The 23155-nt window shown below is 33.3% G+C and overlaps 1 protein-coding gene across 4 annotated transcripts in view; it reads left to right on the top strand.

Annotated features, from left to right (window-relative positions):
- Positions 1–15183, top strand: part of FAM126A (family with sequence similarity 126 member A) — a 72694-nt gene extending 57511 nt beyond the window's left edge. For 3 of the 4 annotated variants that reach the window (XM_011361656.2, XM_011361657.2, XM_023531492.1), the window contains exon 11: positions 10367–15183. In XM_011361656.2, the coding sequence (XP_011359958.1) occupies positions 10367–10941 (575 nt within the window). In that variant the 3' untranslated portion in view covers positions 10942–15183. Of the gene's footprint in view, positions 1–9276; positions 9573–10366 lie in introns of all 4 variants that reach the window. The other variant, XM_011361658.2, reaches the window with a different exon arrangement.
- The last annotated feature ends 7972 nt before the right edge of the window (positions 15184–23155 follow it).

Below are 23155 nucleotides of genomic sequence, written 5' to 3'. Positions count from 1 at the left end.
AGAAGTTTTCAGTTCACAGCAAAACTGAGTGGAAAGTAGAGAGAGTTCCCATAAATCCTCTGGATGCTCCCCGACCCCAGCATATCTTCCCCCACTCTCAGCATTGCACACCAGAGAGATACATCTATAAGGCCCTGCAATTTTGATTTCGACCTGACAGTGCATTCTCATATTGGCTAAATAGAGTGATTATCAAAGAAAGGCTGGTTTCAACCGACGTATTATTTTGGAGAGACATATTTGACAACTAGTATATTTGCCTGATTTCCCCCACTTTTCACTTAATTTATTGACTTTATAATTCTGTTAATATATATGTTTGGAGAGTAAAATTACAATGTAGATTTACTGCTTTTAACTTTTAAGAGTCATAATTTCAGAATTAATAGCTTTTTATATATTATTAATTTGTTTAAGCATATTGCTTCACTTAGTGTGTAATTTTTAAACCTAGATTTTCAAGCAATGTACAGATTGAGGTCTATTTAGAACTCATAATTTGAAAGCAAAATACAACTAGAGAAGGATAATAATGGAATAAACATTAAAAACGATTAAATATGATAGGAGAAGAATGAGTAGATTATGACCATAACAAGAATCAAATTGGAAATTCCAATAAGAAAAATAAGAAAAAACAGTGCAATAGTTTTTTTAATTAGTTAAAATGCAGTTTTATTTTTTAAAATATTTCCTTAAAAAAAGAAATAGCTAAAAGGAAAACAAAGTATTTTTTACAATTATGCTTCAGTTCTCTAGTCATTCTTAAGTGTTGCTTCTAAAGCTACCTTCATTACCTACCCTATAAGCTAGAAGAGCCCTTTTTCTTAAATTCCTGTATAATTCTTACCACTTCGATTCTTTCATATATCTGTACTTATTTTCCATTCCCTCTCTTCTTCCAGAGCAAATTTAATTGCTACTCTTTTGTCTGTTTCCCTACCCCTACTAGCACCATGACTCACTCTTCCACTTTTAAAAAATTATATGTACTTGGAATAATGTAACTTTCCTCCTTCCTTTTAAAAGTTGTTGAAATACCAGTTCTTCATCTATAAAAATCCCCTAAATTAAGTTATGATTTCAAATAAAGTGTGCTTATAATTTTTACCAACCACTTATCTAATAAAAAGGCATATTTAATGATATTCCAATTCTGTATTACTGCCCACCATTCTTTCCACTGTGCATTTGTGAGGTAATAAGTAAGTGAAAAGCATTTGGTATGCTTTAAAGCACTACATAAAGTCTGATTATTAATTAAAAACTAATTTGTGTTATTAGCTACATAATTATGTTTTTGTTAAGTTTTTATTAGCTAGCTGCTATTCAAATGGTCCTGTGATTGATTAGTCCTTTTGTAAAACAATAAGTCTTTCAAACTTATAGTTCAGATTTTCTCAATTTGAAATAAACATGTTTAGTTTGAGTGTAATATCAAACACAAAAGTATACATATGTTATAAATAGTAACAATCAGTTTAATGATTTTTGGTTTTGGTGATTTCATTAGCCCCACAGTACAGTACTCTGTTATCAGGCATATCACCATTACAGTCAGGATTCTTTAGAATGTTGTTTTAACACCCATTTACTCACATAATCTCAAATTAACATGAAAATAGAGTAGACTGAATTTGCATTTCTCTTTTATGCATGGCTACAACTGTTTGCAATAGGTAGATATTAATAATAAAAGCAATATTTTTAAACTAGATCCTTTCCATTTTGCTCTACTTTTGGTCCTGGCATAATGTTAAACGGTTTATTTTTATAACATTGCATTTGATTATTTTAACTTAGGGGATCCAAGAATACAAAGTTTTAAGCAGTGAAAAATAATTGAAAATAAGAACTATATATATTTTTAAGTCTTCCAACGTAGTAATGCAAAATAAACACCCTGAGAATTTTAGAGTATTTAATTAATTATATGGCATGTTTAAGTGGAAAATCAAACAAAACACAGTTTACATAGATTGACTATAAAGAAAGTGAAAGTGGTGTTATCGCAGTTTTATTGCATTTTCAATATTAAGTTTCTATTTAAAGTATGCCAGGATATTTAAATAAATTTAAATGGTTATAACAAAATTCAGAGACCTGTGATTATGTTTTTAAAAAATGACAAAAAAAATTTGTTTTAATTTGCTCAGTGGTTTAGTACCAACTTATTAGATGAGAAAAGAAAAGGGACAATAAAAGATGCAGTTCATGTTGGAAAATAATTTTTTAAAAACTGGTTGTTGATTTAGAAAATGTTAAATTTCTATTGTATAATAACATATTGATGAAATAGGACATTACTAACTTTCTAACTATAGGAGAAACCTGAATAATTATAAGAAATATATTTCACTTAAATATTTTAAAAAGTATTTATAAATATTTTAAAACATAAAGTAGTCTTTCTAGATACTGCATGTCTCTCTAGATACTCATGTCTTGAAATTGTACATTTATTTTGTGAATCTCATTTTATGACTTTATGTGAAAACCATTTAGTTGAAACAAAGTTGCTAATAGTTATAAAAGCATTTTGAAAAACGTAGAAATGATCATTTTAAACCCCAAAAGTAGCAAACTCTAAAGAATTGGCTATTGAAATTTTACATCTGCAATTAGAAATGTATAATACTTATGTTTCTATTTTTAAAGTTGTCTATATTTATTAAGGAAATTTTAGAGAAAAACTAGCATTTATGTAAAAAGATTTAAATGTTTTTAGTATCATCTTGTGAAGCATCATTATTTTCAGTTTCTAAGATGCTATTTGAGGAAAAAATTTTTCTTTCCCAATGTAGTTGATAAAACATTTTGACCAAAAAGCATTTCCTTCTGGCCAAAGTTAGCATTGCATGAATTTTTAACTGGCATTCATTATACTCTTGGACACAAAAATAAAATATTAGGAAATGTTAGATGACTCAGAGAAAAAGGACATATTAACCAAAGAGCTAAAATATCATGTTGGTTCAATTGAACATATGAACATTAGGTTTAAAGAGGAAAGAGTAGTCTCAGAATCTTGGCTTAACCAACTTTAGAAGAAAACAACAACAAAAAAATCTTAGTCTATTTCTAGGTAAAATAAACTAAAATAATTATTTATACAGAGAAGTAAGATATTTCAGAATTATTGATTTTATGAAGCAAAAACACTTGTTTATAAATCATTATGTTCTACATTTTTTACTATGTAGGCCGTGTATAATTCTTGTTGTAGTTACTAAAGTTATTATTTATTGTTACTTAGTATTGAGCACTACCTGTCTGCTCTCCCAATCCCTTTTTTAGGAACATTTGTTGCCCACTGCTTTTATAGATAGTTTGGTAATAAATGCTGCTTACCTGTTTTTGGTCTGCCTGGTCATGAGGATCTTTAATCACAATGAAAGATTCACTTGGTCCAGTAGCATCCCTATGTTGCAATTCTCAAAGGGATTTTTATTTTTCAACTTGAGACATAATAAAGATGACAAAAGAAATTATCATCAGAGGGTGACTGAATCCACCTCAATAAGGAGAATTGTTCTTTACGTAGGAAACCGGTAATAGCTCCTAACCAGTGTGTCTATAAATGAATCATTCTGGTCCTGGCGGCATTTTTCTGTGCCCCAGGTGTTTTTTTCTTATCTGGAAAGTCTACCTCTGGCTTCTGGAGCCAGATTTCTCAGTCTTTGTTTATGTCTTTGCTCAGAGTGTAGCTCTTTAAATGCCAGGACTTTAATTCTGTTGTTTCTATAGCAGCTTCCCTTTCCTCTAATCTGCCTTGCAAATTACTGGCCCAGGCTGTGAATTGTTTCAGTGTTATTCTTTCTAAATACTTCATGCCCAATATTTTCTGATAAGAAATGCCAAGAAAGTATGCAACTACTTTATCTGTGTACGTGTCAATGACTGCCCATTACAATCGGAACGAAATCTAAGCTCTGTGCTATGGCATAGGTGGCCCTAGTGATGTGACCTCTTGCATACTGCATTATCCTCATTTGAAGACCACTTTCACCCTTCCTTCTATCCCTTCAACATACAAAGCCATTTCTGCCTTTTGGACTTTTTACTATCAATTTGAGGTATTTGAGCTGAGATTTCAATGATGAAAAAGTGCCAGCTCGAGCTCTTCCTCCACATCATTTTGTGGCAGTGCTTTTTCATCATTCAGATCTCAGCTCAAATATGTCTTTCTCAAAGAAGTCTCCCCAGACACCCATCTAAAGTAGACTTCCCCCTACCATCTGCTTACACTCTCCCATTATTATTTTCTCCATTGCATTTTCCACTATCTGAAATTCTCTTGTTTACTTAATTCCCATATTATAGGGTAAATTCTATGAGGGCAGAGTCTTCGTCTGTCTGGTTGACTGTTGAGCCTAAAACCCCAGAGCCTAAAACGATGTCTGGCACAAAGTAGGTGCTCAATAAATGGTAGTTGAATGTATGAACGAGTGAATGAATGATAAAGAAATATATAATATAGACTGAGCAATTTGTTCCTTCTTTTCTTGTTATATTGAAAAATAGTGTAACAACGTGATAGTAAACTGGGTAGAAGGTTATTTACTTAATAATCCCAGTACTTAAAGAGTGATAATTTTCACAAATTTCTTCATATATGTATATATTTTTTATAGTTGTGTTCTATTTAAGTTGAATTTTTAAAAATTAATTTTTTTGGTATTTTGCTTTTGTTCATTTAACATTGTTGAACATTTTCCTAAATTCTCCTAGTAAGTCTAAATATTTTAATGGCTACATAATACCACATTGAATTGATATTCCATCATTTACTTAACCATTTCCTTAGTATATTAAAAAATTTGTTTCTAACTTTTTGCTGTTATAGATAACACTGCAATGAATAGCTTAATGAATATAGATAGCATTTTTCTTCCATTGAATAGAATAAATTATAAACATAAGCTGATTGGATTAAAGGATATAAAGTTGTTCAGGTATTTTTTGATAGTTTAAATATTTATATCTTATAACTTATAAAGAAATATGTATGACTTTCTTTGAGGTTTACTCTAAAATACTTTTAATAATTAATGTCAAAATTGTATGATGTAGACATTTAAGATATAGATTAATTTTTTTAAAGCTTCAGCTTATTTTATTGTTTTTACAAATAAATTTGTAAGTACCTTGGGTCATAACCACCCTCTTTTAGACTCATAAAGCAGTCTGAGTACAAAGCTATGTAAATTCTGTGAATAAATAAATTGTTTCTTAATTTAAATTGTCACTTTCAGTAAATAAGGCAGCTTTGAAAATATAAAAGCTAAAGTTAGGATAGAGAGTTTCATGAGTGACATTGATGAAGTAGATATTTGGGATTATAAAATTACATATGGAAGAAAGCACAGCTTTTCATGATCAGTTTTAATGATATTTACAATTTGTTTCACCTTTTCTTTTTTTCCTCAAAGCCAGAGAAATATTGTAGGGAGAAATGACTTGAGTGCCTTTGAGAACCAATTTGGAAATGTCTATTAAAAGTATTCTTTAACTCTCCTCATTTCTGTATATGGAGAGAAGGTTACCTATTTATAGAGGTTATACAAATAAAATATTTTCTGAGAAGTTTCTGTATGGATCTTTTTTGAACTTTTCGAATTATTTGAAGTCAAATGTAAGTATTATTTTTATAGGTATAGACCAATCATGAAAGTTTTTGCATAGATTTTTAAGTTCTGAGCTTTTAAACAGATTGTTTTCTTATGCATTTATATTCCCTTAAAACATCTCTATAATTTAACGTCCTCTTCTTAGCTCTGTATGTTATCCTATGTATAGCATAATAAAAGAACTATAGATTTAAAATCATCTTTTTGATGTTACTAAGCATTTTACTAAACTTACATTTAGGGGTAGCTATTCACTTTTCCAAAACAAAGCAGCCTTTGCTTTTCTCTGCCATCTAAAAATTTTAATTAGCATAAGCTGTATATTATTTATAAATTCAAGTAACACATTTCTAGCCTACCTTTCTCATGTCTTCTACACTTTTTTCACCTTCGTTTATTCTAATAATAACTTCACCTCATAATAGGAAATTTGTTCAGTCCATCAAACAAGTATTTATTGGGCACCTACTGTATGCAAACTGCTTTCCCAGGTACTACGTATATAGCAGTGACCAGACAAAAAACCTTTCCCTCATGGAACTTACATCTAGTATACAAGATAAATAAATAATTGTAAGTGAGTGTTGTGGAGAGTGATTAAGTGCTAAGGAGAAGAAGCAAAGTAGGGAAGAAGGTATATGAAATATGGGAGATATTGATGGGATAATCAGGGAGGGCTTTACTGAGAAGAAAATTTTTGAGAAAAAAACCTTAAAGAAATGAAGAGGTAAGCCATATAGCTATATGGGAAAGAGCATTCCAGACCTAGAGAACAGTAAGACCAGTAAGAAGATGTATGTAGGGGGATTGGGTCACAGAGTCGTATAGGAGAAGAAGTTAGAGAAATCATGGAGAGCAAGATCATGTAACAAGTATTTGTTTGAATTACAGAATTATTTTTCTTTATTCTGTAATTTTCCTGAGAATTATATTTTTGTTCTTTTGAACTCTGTACAGAATTTCATGCTTTTCTTTTTATGAATTTCCTTTAATGAGAAGTTAAAAATATTGCCATTTTTATCATTTTTGAGTAACATGCATATATTAATTAGTCAGAGCTTTGTACCTGTGGAAAAACACATGATTTTATTTTCCTACTTTTAAATTTCATGTTTAAAAATGATTAATATCATTGCTTATTGGGCTATAGATCTTAACTACTATCCCAGTAAATGTGATTTACAGTCTAATTGCCTAATGCTGCTTTATATTATTATTCTTGATATTTTCTAGTTTTTCTTGCAGAATTCTAAATTTTCATCACTGTAGCACCATTTTAAATTAATAATTTTCATTGGCATCTTTTTAAAAATAAATGAAATTTAAAAAGCCTGACCTTGAGAGCTATGACTTATTTAGGTTTTCTTAGAGACTTTTATTTGCTCTTGCTCTCTATTCAGCCAAAGTAAATTATTCGCTTTCTATGAAATGAACAGGAATCTAAGCAAATAAGTTAAACCTAATGAAAGGATGTCAGAGGACTTTTAACTCATACTGACTTTAATAAATTGAGGAGTTAGAATTTATAGCATGTTAGAATGAACATTTGAAGTCAAAATATTGTACCGTATAGCTCCCCACTGAATAGTTGTGTGGCTCTTTCCGAACCTCAGTTTCCTTGCCTGTAAATGGGAGTCAAATTGCCTATTTCAGAAGCTCACTAACACATTGTTTTGAGAATATGATTGGTAATATATGTGAAACTCTTTAAAAAAACTACTTAGTGCCATTCACTGTAAGTAATGGTATTTTCTATTCTGTTAGGCCACCTATGTTTACCTTTTAAAATTTTGTTAAGTCCTAATATTCACTGACTTTGTTATGTCTAGATAATTTCTACAGTTGATAATTTTTTTTTGGACTGATGGTCCCTTTAATATATCTGTGAAACTGATTCTACAATATAAATGGACAGCTGTTGGTTGTCACCCAACAGTGCCATGGTGATTTTACTTTCAGTTGCAGTGGCCTCTAGCGTTTACCTCACTAAGATTTTACTTGCTTTCACTTTGAAGACAGCTGTTAGCAATGGGGGATAGGCTTGCTTGGAACTTTCTAGTCTCATTAAACCTCCGTTAGAGGGGCGCTCAGAAGTTGCAGTGTGATACTACCTTACCAACATGCTTTGGCCTGTCTAGGAAATAAAAATTTCATTCAGAGAGCCTTCAGTCAAATTTTTCCGAAGCACTAAGTAAATGGGAAATTATTATACCAAAACAGTGGCCCACTACCCCAAGGCAACATGATGATTTGAGGACCTCCAGAAGTGCATATTGCCGCTGGGTATGGGGTAACCAGAGCATCCATAAAAACTTTTGTTTTCAGTTTTGAAAATTTGAAAGAATCGGAATAGAGCAATGGTTCCCAAACTTCACTGCATATTAGTTACCTAGGAGCTTTTAAAAATCCCTGTGCCCAGGTCATACCTCATTATAATTAAATCAGAACGTCTAAGGTCTAAGATGAGAGCCAGACATCAGTAGTTCTTAAAGATGCCCAGATGATACCAATGTGCCACAAAGTTTGAGACCCACAAGAAGATGTAGCTCTGGCCTCCATTCTTTCCTACCTGTTACTATTTCACATGCTTTAGCATCATTAATGAGACCTTGATAATCCTATCATGAAGAACATTTGAAAGTAATAGGTAATGTCCTCAAGCAGATTTGTGGTCTACATTTTTTAAGAATGTATACTGTTTTGCATTGTCTTATGTTGTTTTGAACTTTAGCTTTCATTACTGGCCCATGGTAGAGATAGGATAGTCATGTTATTTTTTCCCATTTATTATAGGTATTTCCTTGACAGCTTTAAATAAAAGCATGCCTTTGTGACTTAAGATACAGAATAGATTGTTTCCAAGTATTAACTAATCAGGAGGCTCATTCCTTCGTTTTGATTACCTGGCCATTTGCAGAATAAAGGACCAACAGACAATTTGTTTTTCTGAATCCATTTTTATTTTTCTCCAGTTTAGTAATGAATTGTTACAAGCTAGCCTAAATTTAGGGAATTAGTATGAGTCCAAAGGAGTAGGCTATTTAATTATATACATTAATATTCTCTAATATACAAGATGGTGTGTGAGACAAGAACTATACTAATAGCATTATTAACCACGATATCCAAAATGAATAAGCATTTTTCAATATTGTGGTTTATTAAGTCAGCCTCAATGTAATCTAATAAAAAAGTAGAATTAAATGTACAGCGAGGAATTCCTAAGTGACTTAGTTCCTCTTGTCGACACAAGCTAGAATTTTAGCTATACATCCTTAACCATATGCCTGAGGCTTTGCATGAGTTCAAGTGGTCACAATATCTTAAAAACACTAGAAATCCTATTTTGACTTATAAAAAAATTTGTTTCATAGTCCATGTCAATTATGTGTGTGAAAAAATGCAGAACATGAGTTGATGCTCTGTAAGTTTTTTCACTGTCATTTAAAACTAAAGAATATGACCCTGTTGTGTCCAGTGCTGTCAGTATTCTAACTGATGAAAATTTCTACAGTGCAAATATTAGACTTAATCCATATCATTCAGTCATCCAGTTTTTGTTTCAGATCTTTTTGTTTTTGTTGTTTTGCATATTTATTTTGTTTTGTTTTCAGCCATCCTTTTGTCTTATCGTCTTCAATTCTAGAGCAACCTGACAACAATAATGATACTACTGAATTGGGCATCCTTGTCATTCCTGAGATTAGTGTCACAAATGTGGCCGGAGAGAGAACCGGGAATGGGGAAAAAGGCAGAACACTAGGAGAGATTGATGCTCAGCATTTACAGGGTGTGCAGGAAACAGCCACAGATCCTAGAACTGAAAGCAAAGGCTTGCCAGAGATCAGGAGGCAAAAATCTGTAAGAAAAATGATGGAGGATGGAATAAACTCACCTGGCAGAGTGCAGTTTTAGCACAGCACTTTATAGCTGCACTCCAAGGTATCTCATGGCAAAGGGCCACTGCTGCATGTTTTAAGCAACAGTTGCACAGTCACAGAAATTTTGCATGTCATCTAATAATCAAAATGCATGAATTATGCACCATAATTTCTCGATGACTCTTAATGCTCTTTGGAATGGTCAAACCTATATTGTCTCTGAGTAAATTATGAAAATTGAGGCAGAAAATTGCTTCCAAAATTTCTGCTAATGTTTTGAGATCAAAAATTATTTTTTCATCTTCATATATTTGTCATCTTTTATATGAAAGATAACGTCTATAGAATTTTAACAAATTCGAGCTTGTGATACTTGTGGTGTATTTTTTTCATCTTTGTAAAATAATTTAGAATACAGAATACAACCTTTAAAAAATCTTTAAAATATTTTAATACCATTTTTTTTAAAAGTTCATTGGTAAGAGCTTTGATTTTCTACTGCTTTGTTGCTGGGGGAGAGTTTGCCCCTGGTTTTACTGTGTGGTGTTTTTCCTAATTGTTTCTGATCTTTTGCATGAATAGTAAGAGAATTCTTTCTAAAAACATGGTGGGGTGGGGTTTATGGCATGCTTTTTGTTTAATACACTCTAAATGACTGTTATTTAATACAATGAACTTTTTTGACATTTAATAAGTGTGTTGATTTATCCTTAGATTTTGGTCTATAATCTGTTGCTTTACCTAATTATGCTACAGTTTAATTTATTTAAAATGTAATCGATTTGTTATTAATCATGAAAAAAGAATTACTGAAAGTACTTAACGTTAATTAATCTTTGTTATTTCTTTGTTTAGGAAATGCAGAATTAACAGGTCAAGAAGAACTGATGGACATATCTGAAGTTGACGAGGGATTTTATTCCAGGGCTGCATCTAGTACCAGCCAGTCAGGTTTATCAAATAGTAGTCACAATTCTAGTAACAAGACAAGTGTAGGAAAGACTCAGAGACGATCAGGAGGAAGCAAAACTGGAGGAAAAGAAAAAGAAACTACAGGGGAGTCTTGCAGAGATCACTTTGCTCGAAAACAAACTCAGAGAGCCCAAAGTGAGAATCTTGAGCTTCTCTCCTTGAAGAGACTTACGCTAACGACCAGCCAGTCTCTGCCCAAGCCTAGTAGCCATGGTTTGGCTAAGACGGCTGCAACTGTATTTAGTAAATCCTTTGAACAAGTCAGTGGTGTCACAGTCCCACATAACCCAGCATCAGCTGTTGGCTGTGGGACTGGAACAGATGCCAATAGGTTTTCCGCTTGTAGTCTCCAAGAAGAAAAGCTTATTTACGTTTCCGAAAGGACTGAACTTCCAGTGAAGCATCAATCAGGTCAGCAGAGACCTCCTAGTATTAGCATTACTCTGTCCACAGATTAACTTACCAGCGTTTTCTCACACAGCCAGTGAATCTGGAAGTATGACTTTGCTTCTTTATGAAAGTGCCCAGGGTCTTTCATCCCTGTTCCTGACAGGAGCCCAGATGTCTTAAATTCTGAAGGCTATCTTGACTTTATGAAGGGAATAAGGTTTAGGTTGCAGTAAGCTGAAATATGGTTTTGTTATTACTTGGTTGTGTTTTTTTCTCCTTGATTTGAGTCTTCTTTTTCTTTGTTTCTGTTGACCTAAGATGGTTAGTGTGACAACACATTTGAGCAGGTTGTCTAGTCAGATTGGTTACCTCTCATGTGAGGTGGTTTTATCTTCCCCCAATGACTCCTATTTTGGTAGCTGTATGTTTGGCCTTCAGAGTAAAAAGGAAATCTCCATGTATGGGAACTGTTTTTAGAGGATGAGGGAGAGAGGTACAACTCCAGGAATTCTACAGCTGGCCGTTCGGCAAGCCAGTTTGAAAAACAGGCGTGTGAAAAAACAAAAATGATGTGTATGTAAAATGCCTGATCCACGTTTGTCACCAGATCATCTTTAAGATTAGTAGAACAGTTTATATAAAACACTGGAAAATGCCTGGTAACTCAGTACCTAGACTATTATGTGATTCCAGGGATGGGCAGAAGGATTTCTGTTCCTGTCTTTGGAACATTTTTATATCAAAAATCAAGTTGCTGGAGAATGTGTTGTTTTGAGGTGTTGGATCTGAATGTAGCAGGTGAAAATTTCTTTTAATTTCTAAGATGTAATGGACCATAAAGCTGACTTACCCTGCTGCTTGGCTTGGAAATCCTAGCTAGTTTGGGTTTCTTTAATTCCAAGTACACGTCATTGAAGATTCCCAGAAACCGTAAATCTTGCAACAGCGCTCAAGATGCCAGTGTCAATCATATTGTTTGTCTTCAAATGAAGGAAATTAGGTAAATTTTTCATCTATAGAGTATCATGAAAAAATTAAGAGTGAAATATGGACAAAGGACATTTACATAATAACTAATTTAGGATTGTTTATGTTGTGTTCTTAAATTTAAAATGAAAAAATATGAAAAAAATTAAATGTGTTTCTTATTTTGTGACCAGGCCTTGTTATGATAGAAAGAATAATCAATGTAGTTACCCCCAACCAAAAAATAAAAATAAAAAAGGCAATACGGCGGAAGCTAAACAAACTTGTATGTAACTATAGAGAACTGTATGACCTCTAGATGGACATAAATGTTTGGTATTTGCTAGTTCAGCTATGGTTGAGGTTCCCTGTAAATCAGGAATACTTAAGTAATAATTTAGAGCTAGAGAGAGGAAGTATGGCTGAGGACGAGAGTAAGGTGTCCAGGAAAGAAGGCTTAGGGAGGGGTCCACTTGGTCTCTTTTACTGTTAATACACAGTGGTTTCCTTATTCATGGTCCCTAGCTGTGGTCACACAGAGAAAATGCTAGTTTTTTCATGTACTTGCTTATGCAGAGCTCAAGTATGTGAAAAACGTGTGTGTCTTAAAGAGCGCCAACACATTTACAGTATGCATGCAGTTCTGACTATAACTAGTTTGGCTACCGTTTTTCAATCTAATTATTCAAAAGGCATGAATTTATTTTCATTCATTAACCCTGAATAGATATGATTTTTAACATAAGTAAATCTTCTTTTCATAGTTCTAGTAACATAATAAGATGTATTGGCATAAATTATAATAACAAAAAAAAGTAAGGCATCTAGACAGTGAAAGTTGACATAGTATTAATTTAATAAGAATCCTGTATACAATTTAAAATGTTTGTAAAATACCACTGTGAATTTCCTATTGCCTGTTTGTAATTCTTTAACAAAGAATTTTCCCTAGCTACTAACAGTAGTAATAGTCTTAAGAACTAATTTATAAAGGTTGGCATTTAAAGCAAGTTAAGGTGCTTAGGAAACATTGTAGAATAAGTTTAAGGAAACATTAGCTGACACAAGTGAGAGATCAGATTTTAATTTTCAACGGCTATAATGGAAACTGAGTTTGGTATTATTCTAGGTCGTTGCCAATCATGGGGTCTGAGGACTGGTAAATAGCATTGCCATCACCTGGCATCATGTTAAAAATGCAGAATTTCAAAGTCACCCCAGATCTACTGAGTCAAAATCTGCATTTTAACAAAATCCTCAAGTGATTTTTCTGTACATTAAAGTTTGAGAAGACAGTATCACAGTGCAAACAAATCACTTATCTAATATTTAGAATCCTCAGTGATCTCACAACCCTAGATCAGATGTGTTAGATACTAGATCATCATAATCTTCATTGTTCTTAATGGTGAATTAATTTTAATAGCGTCAATGACACTTGACTTCTTAAGTCCTCTAATTATAAATTTTAATAATTCTCATTTATTTTTACAATAAAAATGTAACATTTTATATTTTTCTTGTTAACCATAAATGGAATCAGAGCTGTAGGTGTTTACAATTTAAGTATGAAAAGGATATTACATTTTTATAGAATGAACAACAAATTTGCATGTGTACATTCTTTAAAAAACTGAAGGCTTATTCAATGGTGTGGTTATGAATTTCTGCTCCAATTAATTTCCACCAGATAATTTTCTGGAGTGTGGAGAAATATTAAAAGTAGAATTCTTTTATAGTACATTTGATACTATTTACACATTTGAAACTTTGTATAGCTATTATAAATATTGGATAATGCTAAATATGGTAATAATCGTAATTATCCCAACTATTCTCTTCCCACTAACCTTTCCAAATTTGGAAGTCGGAGTGGCTTTTGTAGGTAATTTTCTCATGAAGACTCTGATATGACCATTTGGTCACATACTTCCTCTATATCCAGAATAATACCTTTTTATCATGAGAAGGATTCTTCACAAAACCGAGGCCTTGCACCCCATCACTCAGAGGATCTGAGCAGAAATTGTAGGTCCATTCCACATTTTAAACCTCTAAAGATTCTTGAAATTACCTAACTTCCCACTGTTCAAATACCGAAATACCTGGGGTATTCTAGTGAAGCTGGGTCCCAGCATTTGCCTTTTGGAGTACAAGCGAGGAGAGAGAGAAAGTAGACTTTTCCCAGAGGGCCCAGGGCAAGTGAGCACCCTGGGATCCCTTGTGCACCACCAATGAAGTGTTTAAGGCAGCCCTGGAGACTTGCAGAGTAGAAATTCTCAGTCTTTAAATGACAGAGTTCATTTTGAAAAAGCAATATTTTATTGCCCTTTTCAATTTTGATGCAACTGCTTAGCAGACCTTACTCATTTAAAAACAAAATGTTGAATTAAAGAGAAATATGTTTTTTAAACCAAAATAGATTAAAAATGATCCCAGTTTTAAGGGATTTTGCCTTTTTTGAAAGAATAAAATTGAAGCGTTAAACCTTTAAATTTAAATTATAGAAAAAATGTACTCTGAGGCATACTTTTAAACCAATATTTAAAATAGGCTGTTTAACATTTGAGTCTATAGGCACAATAAATCTATACTTTATTAAAAGGAAGCACATCAAGGAAATATGTAGTTAAAAAATGTAACTGAAAAATATTTTTAAAAAGCCATTTAAACAAAAGGAATAATTTGATGGGTACTTAAACTAAACATTATAGATAGCAATGATTGTATAATGTCTTCCTAATCTTTGGATGAAAAATAGAAACTCTAGTCCTTTAATTAGCATGAATTTGTACTTTTAGATTTGTTGCTTAGTAAAATTACACTCAAGAATTTGAATTATTCACATTTATGTTTAATATTGTTAAACTCTTCAATAGAAAACATAAATATGTTGTCTTTTGTACTTTGTAACTTGTGCATATCTAAAGAGACTAGCAGTGAATATTTTTGGAAGATGTTTTTGTTTTTGTATAGTAGAGTTCCTACCTGTGTCTTGATATGAAGTTTCTACCAGTAAACTCAAGATCTTATTTCACATACTGTTGCTTTCTCTTAAGTAAAGTTTATTGGATACTTCTTATCTTTACTTCTAATCATGTAGTGATACTAACTTTTTCCTAGTAAGTATACATGTTTCTAATTGTATTCCTAGAGTTTACATTCCTAAAGAATAAACTATGACTTTGGATATTTTTATGTACTCTCGACCTTTTCAAGGCTATGGAAATAAACTACAGTTTAGTTTTTTGAAGTTTTGTATATTTGTGTAAATGTTCTCCATATGCAATACTTTATACAGCAGTGTTGCCTCTTGTTTCACTGAAATAAAAACTGAAAAAAAATTTTTCCAGATCATTTTACTCATTAAAAAATTGTCATAAAAATTACAAAAGTCATGATGTGGAGGAAGAAAATAAAAGAGGAAAACTTAGGTGAGTTGAGCCATTGAAAGCTTTTGAGAGTAAGCCATAGGACAATGACATCTCATTCTTGGCTTTATGTTTTACATGGCTGAGGGATGAAAAGTGTGAGAGGTCCCTTAGTATCCCTCCAAAGAAAGATGAGCTCCATGGGTCATGCACCATTGGCTGACTATTTGTCATACCAGAAGCACAGGTAAATTTAGATAATGTTTTGCCCATTTATTTTTAATATGAGTCTTTATCTCTTGAGTGCAGATTATATGCCCCTAGTACCTAGCATAGGACTTGTGTACATGGTAGGTATTGAGACATTTAATGAATCAATGAGAATGAGGTTGATGTTAGTTTTGGGAAAGAATGAAGGCTAAATGTCTCTAATGTATTATGTTATAGTAAAATTTTAGAATTTCATTTGTTGGCCCTAAGAAATCTCCATGGAATTACTTGAATTGCATTACTGTATGTGCTTAGAAACAAGACCCTCTTATAAACTTGAAATTAAAATCCTGGTGTGTAGTTGATCATATGTTTGGATAATTCCATTTCATCTAAGGAACTAAGTAATTTAGAAAGTATTTTCTGAACTACTATTAGAAGAGTATTTGTAGAGAACCAGAGCAATGATTTTGTAAGCAATACGTTGACCTTATGGAATATGGACTCTTCTGGTGACTTCGGTAATCCCAGTAAATAGTTGACTCACCTAATAGAATCTGACTTTGGTAATACCAACATAATTATTTTATAATTATGAAGAAAGACTTTTACAGACAATTCTAGTCATATGGTAATTTTCTTTGCATTGTTATTGTGGTGGTAGTAATTGCTAATACAATTAAAATTTTTAATCTCATTTAATCTTCAAAACAATCATATAAAATGAGTTTAATTCCCATTTTACAAAAGAGGAAACTGAAGCTCTCAGCAGGGCAAGCAATTTGCCCAAGGTCACCTAGCCACTGAGTAGCAAAGCTAGGCCTTACGCACAGATATTATGATGCCTCTTTCCTTTTAGATCACTTGGTAAAAGAGGATACTAAGTAGATCCTCCATAATGGATTAAAAAGATTGTTACTAGTATTTGTATAGGTGTGGGGAAGTCATGTGTCTCAGATCATTGGTAGGACTGCAAATTGGTACAACTAAATTGATGAGCAATTCAGCAGGATCTATCAAACTTTGAAGTGCACATTCGTTCTGACCTAGCAATTCTATTCTTCTGTACTTTTCCATTCTCTATATACTACAGAAATGTTAGCATAGATATATTTAAAGTTATTCATTGCAGCATTGCTTGTAATAGCAAAAAAAGAAAGAATCTACATGACCATTAATAGAGGACTAGATAAAATATGGTACATGCCTATAGTGGAATATAATGTAGCCGTTAAAAACAATACAGATCTGTATGTGATTATTCAGAAAGATTATATAATGTTCCTTGAAAAGCTTATCATAGAACAATATATATAGAGAGTGTGATCTCATTATTATAAGAAGTATGTGGAACATTTAATACAGGTGTGTATATATGTGTAATATATTTATATATGTTTATAAATATACATATATTTCTCTAAGTGTGATCTAAAGACAGCTTGAATTAGGAAAAGCTAGTGCTTTTAAAAGAGACATTCCTGAGCCTTGTGCTAATCTACCTGAATCAGAATCACTGTGAGTGAAGCATGGAAACCTGAATTTCTAAGTTCCTCCATTGATTCTTACATTTGGCTTAGTGATTGACAACAATAAATTGGTTATCTTTGTGTCTCTGGTAGTGGTTTATAGTTAGAAAGGATACGTTCTTTTTATAATTAATTAATTACGGAGATATAATTAACATAATAACACTATATTAATTTCAGGTGTACAACATAATGATTTGATATTTGTACATATTGTGAAATGATCACCACAATGAGTCTAGTTAATATCCATTACCCTACATAGTTACAAAGGTTTTTTTTTTTCCTCTCATGAGAACTTTACATCCCCATGATGTATGTATTTTACAACTGGAAGTTTGTACATTTTGAACCCTTACCCATTTTGTCCACATACCCTCCCCTGCCTCTGACTTACTCTACTTCACATAATGACCTCAAGGTCTGTCCATGTTGCCACAAATGTCAAATTTTCCTTCTTTTTCCTTCTTTTATACCACATTTTCATTATCCATTCATCCACCAATGGACAGTAAGTTGTTACAGAAAGGACAAACTTCTTGAAGAGATTTTGTATTCTAAATGAGGCCTCTCTAAGAAAAAGCCAATTAACATTGATTAACAACAGCAATATAGACCTGTTAGTGAAAGATGAATTGGCCTGACATAGAAAAATGACTTACTGTGTGGTACACGGCGATTAAACGAACAATCCATTGTGGGGGCGGAAAACTTTGTTATTTTTGAATTCTTCCAAATTTCATCAGACAACCTGTTAATAAAGGAACTAAGAACCAAAACTGCAGTAAAAGAGTAAACCACTTTGAAACACTTAGCTGTGTCTCATAACCAGAAAATTGGATTTTTGTAGAACTTTGGGATCCTTGTTCACATAGTTTAAGGCATGTCTGTGAAGACAGGGAACTGACTGGATTTGGCAAAGTTAATTAACTGGTTCAGGATTGGTGGAGACAGCACGCACAGGCCTGGAAGAACCTTGATAAGTAAACTGCTGTTTGATTAGCCAGCTGTTTGCCCAAGTAAGCAGATTACTGTCTCCATCCTGTAGGATCTTCTTTATGCAACAAAAAAAATTAGAGATTTTTTTTTTCTTTTTGTTTTGTTTACGATCTTATCTTTCCTGGGCAAAGGTTTTCTGGAACTAAACTAAGTCATGTTGACACAGATGGGCTACATACAGTCTTATCTAAGCCATATTGACACTGATGATTTCAGCTCTGTTTGTCTCTCCCTATTCAAAGATTATAAGACAACATTACAAATACAGCATATTGATATATCATTTGTGACTTCTTAGGGTTCTACTGATAATCTCAAAGATTTTTTTTCCTCAAGCTTCTTGATCTCTATCACACTTGGTTCACACTTGTTAAATGCTTTAATATAGTCCTCATCACATACTGTGATTACCTTTTCACATATCTGTCTCCCTCACTGGACCATTGCACTGTGGAAGTTACGATGAAACCTAATACATGACAGTGAATAAAGATTTGTTTGACTAGTTAGAATATGAATCCAATCCAAGAAATAGGTGACAGCATAGGAGATACCAATCCTCTTCCGTTCAAGAGATGCCTTTGAAATTCCTTTGATTCCCTACACGGAGATGAAGTGGAGGTTGGAAAACTTGACTACTTTGGTTCTTTAAAATGTATATACATAAAAGTTTTTTGAGAAGTATATTATGATATATCATTTTTTTAACTTAGATAAATAGCATGAAAAATTTTCTGGGCTAGTGTTTGAGATTTATTTTTTCTTATTTTCTTTTATATTCTCTTCTGTGTATGCGTGATGCACATCAGTGATGTATAGACTCGTCGGAACATAAAGTAGGAAAGACTTGACTTCGACACTACACATTCCACTTCATGCTTCACTTGCTTACTTTCGTAGAAACTACAAGTACATTTAACTTTTTTACCCCAGGTCCACCACTACCTAATGAAGGTCTTTAGTGCATTTATCTTAAAAATTTTACTCTATTTAGCCAAGATGCTTCTACAACTGTCTTGCCTCCTGTGCATTACAATTTTTACTAACATTTGCTTCTACAAATCTCTTGAAATGTAACCCTATGGAACAATACTTCCTCTTCTGTTCTAATTCTACAAACTAATGTAGAATCTTGTTTCAATATTCATTTATATCCCACCAAGTTAAATTTAATGAGGCAGGATATATTTGAAAGAAGGAGAAAACAAACAAACAAACAAGCAAACAAACCCATGAGCTATTATAGTAGGAGAGAATGTTTTTCCCCCAGTTCACTTAGGAGGAAAAAAAAATGAGTCTGGTTATACAGCAGTACAACACAGTACGCTAGTACTAGCTAGAAGTTGACTGTGGCACTACAACCCCATTCAGCAGTGGTTGTGGAGAACAGTAAGGAAAGGAGCTCTACAGTGAGAATAAATCAAAGCAGCATTTCTTGTCTGCTCTGCACAGAGAGTGAGATATTCCAAGATAGAGATCAAATGACACATGGTTGGCCAGGTTGGGAAGGACATGGATATAATAAGCTTGGAGGATAAGTGAAAAAAATTGGGAGCTAAATGTATGGTTGGACTTGTCAAAATGAGCTCAGATTATAAGAATAAGTGTTTTCCCACGTAAATACTAAACAAAGGTCCCATTGTAAAAGATGCTAAATAATCAGATGGTCAAGATGATTCAAAGGATGGCAGTAGATCTCTTTTTGATATCCCAGTTCTTGTTCAGTCAGCCTAGGAACAAAGTGGCTATGCAATACAATATGGCCCTCCTTTCATCACGGCTACCCTGATTACTGCCACGGCTAGCTGGAGTGACCACCCCTAAGATACCATGCCCTAAGGTGACCAAATAGTTGGTTAGTGGCAGATTTATTATTTCAAATCTCTTTTAATGGAGAGGCAGCTATTTGTCCTCATAGAATAGACAGTTACTGTGAATCTAGATTTAAATTTGCCTGCCTTGTACATCATGCTTCTGTGTGCAATGTGAAGCATCCTATTCAACATCAGGATTTTCTTCAAAATATTGCATCTAATGAACTTATAATGTAAGCAAATAAGGTAGAGGGGAAATGCCACTTCCAGCAATGGCAGACTTGGTAATTAATATCAAAACTTACATGGACTAGTAGATAATCTGAAAATAATTTTTTTTTTTTAATATGACAATCTAGAGAAGCAAGCCCAACATGGGCTACTTTTTATGGAGGTATTGGCTGATTCTAGGAGAAACACTAAAGGGGATAAGCAGTGCATTTTACTGAGAGGCTAGGAGGACAAAAATTAGATAATAACTAGTGTCTGCCAAGTCATGGCAGAAGTCTCGAAAACTCCCATGCTTTGATTCAAGACCCCAAAAAGTTCCACCAAAGAAGTAAAAGTTAGTTGAAGGTACACCTCTCCACCCCTTACACGCATACTAAATTCAGTGTAGCCTGAAATCATTCCAATTCCTGATTAAATAAAAGTAATACCCTGAGTGCCAGGTAATAAAAAATATTCCATGGAGGAAAAAAAAAGCGCCATCTTAAGCCTCAAGTTCTATGGTTTTTCAAATTAAATGTGCAGCAGAGAAGAAAAAAATAACCAGACACTTCTACAGCAGAGCAAAACTCACTGAGAACAGCTAGCAATAATGGATAAAAAATTTAAAAACTCCGAAGCCATTGAAGAGCTTTTAGGCAAATAGGATGCTGAGAGCCAAAATCCCAGAAAGAAGGTGTGCAGAAAAGAGTTAATAGCAGTTCTGAGAAACTATCCTTAGAAAGCCCCGCTGACAAGGTTGACCTTTGGCAGGCAAATGGAAACTTGGATTACAGGAACATTCCCACCATTTCCTAGCTGATAAGATAGTTTACTATGTGTAAACCGTTTATACAAACAACATAGTTTTATGCTGAACCCCTGCTTTCTCTCTGGAGTCTGCAATTATAACATGTGCTATGCAGAAGATGCCTATATGACCTGCTCTCAATACAAACCCTGAGCATTAAGTCTCTAATGAGTGTCCTTGGCAAACCACATTTCACATACATTGTCACAATTCAGTAACGGAGAAATTAAGCATATCTCGTGTGATTCCACAGGGAAAGGATTCTTGAAAGCCTGTGCCCGGTTTCTGGAGGATGTCATCTCATGCACTTTTCCCCTTTGCTGATTTTGCTTTGTATTGTTTTGATGTAATAAATCAAAGCCACGAGTAGGACTGAATTCTGAGTCCTATGAGTACTTCTACCGAATCGCCGAACTTGAGAGTTGTGGGGACTCTGAACACAGAAGGTAACCACAGAAGTAAGCAACTTCTTTCTTTATGTAATTTGCCAGTTTCTGACACACATCTGAGTAGAAGACCCAGGAAGAGAGTTACTGCCAAGAAACAAATTATAGCAACCACATGGGACTGGAGAGACAAAAATTTAGGGTCACCGAACCAACCACTTGAGAGACTTAATCCCAATAAAGCAGGAAGGTTCAGAGAAGTGAACCTGACAGTCTGCTGGTTTCCCTCCTCGAGTATTTGCTGAACTCTTGGACTGCTCTGAGCAGAAAAGTTTACAGGAGGGAGAGGGGGCAGGGCAGAAACCTGCTGAAAGCCAAAGCAAAGGTATTTTAAAAAAATATTTATTGCATCATGGCACTGAAGAAGCAAAAAACCGAATTTCAGGACCTATCAAGGAAGAGGCCTTGGTACATACCTCAGAATCTCATTTAAGAACTCTGAGAGCTATATCCTAGGAACAGCAGAGAATCAGTAAATTAAACGTTATATAAATTACAACTTGTTTTATATCCACTGAATTACATATTGGATTAATGTGATCTGCTTGTCACCACTCTATCTTTGTACCAGGGAATAGGGTTTTCCCTCTCTGTCTAAAGATGACATCCAGACTGTACAGTGTATCATATACAATATCTAGCTTTAAGTAAAAAATTACAAGGAATGCCAAAAAGCAGAACCATGAACAAAAAGGCAATAAAACCAGATCCACTGATGACCCAGTTATTAGTGTTATCAGAGGCGGACTTAAAAATAGCTTTGATAAATAAGTCAAGATGGAAAATTTCATGAGAACCAGAATATTTTTTAAATTAATTCAAAATTCTAGAATTGAAAAATGCAAAACCTAAAATTGAGAACTCAATATATATGTTTAAGCAGAGGAGAGAATGGATTAAACAATCAAGAGAGCAATTGTTAGACTGGATAAAAAAAAAAATCAAACTATATGATGACTACAGAAGATATGCTTTAGATTCAAAGACACACATAGGTTAAAAATAAAAAGATTAAAAAAATACATACCACACAAATATCAACCGTAAGAGAGCCAGACTGGTTATACTAATATAAAATCATTAGACTTCAAACAAAAAATGTCACTAGAGATAAAGAGAGGCATTTTATAATGATAAAAAAGTCAATCCACTATGAAAATATAATAATTATAAACATACATGTACTAACAAAGCCCCAAAATACATTGAAGCAAAAATTGACAGAATTGAAGGGAGAAATTGACAATTCAATAATAGTTGAAACTTCCTTCAATACCCCACTTTCAATAATGGATACAACAAGGAGGCAGAAGATAACAAGAATATACCCTAGTAATTCCAGGTTGGTGTATTAACTTCCTAGAGATGTTATTATAACCACCAATTCTGTAACTTAAAACAACAGAAATGTATTCTCTCACAGTTCTGGAAGTTAAAAGTCTGAAATCAAGGTGTCAGGAGGATTGTGTCCCATTCGAAGGTTCTAGGGAAAGATCTTTCCATACTGCTTCCTAAATTCTGGTGGCTCCCTGAGGTTTTGGTTTATAGCTGCATCACATGGTCTTATAAGAATACCACTTATTGGGTTTGAGGTTCGCCCTAATCTAGTATGATGACTTCAATTTGACTGTATCTTTAAAGACCCTATTTCCAAAAAAGATTACATTCTGAGATTCCAGGTGGACATGAATTGGGAGGTGGGGGGTCATTATTCAACCCCATATTCATACTCATCTTTTCTCATACAGTTCTTTTTAGCTATTTTTTTTTTCACTATAACCTTTTGAGTTTTTATTAGTGGCTGCTCTAGAGCTCACCATATACATATTAACTGATCAGAATCAGTTTCAGGTTTATACTAACCTAATTCCATTGAGATATAGAAATGTTACTCCATTCTCTCTTCCTCCTTTTTTGTATAATTATTAT

This window comes from Pteropus vampyrus, unplaced genomic scaffold (genome assembly GCF_000151845.1).
Source record: "Pteropus vampyrus isolate Shadow unplaced genomic scaffold, Pvam_2.0 Scaffold69, whole genome shotgun sequence".
NCBI lineage: Eukaryota > Metazoa > Chordata > Mammalia > Chiroptera > Pteropodidae > Pteropus > Pteropus vampyrus.
Note: the sequence above shows the minus strand (reverse complement) of the source record. Positions and strands in the feature narration are given on the sequence as shown.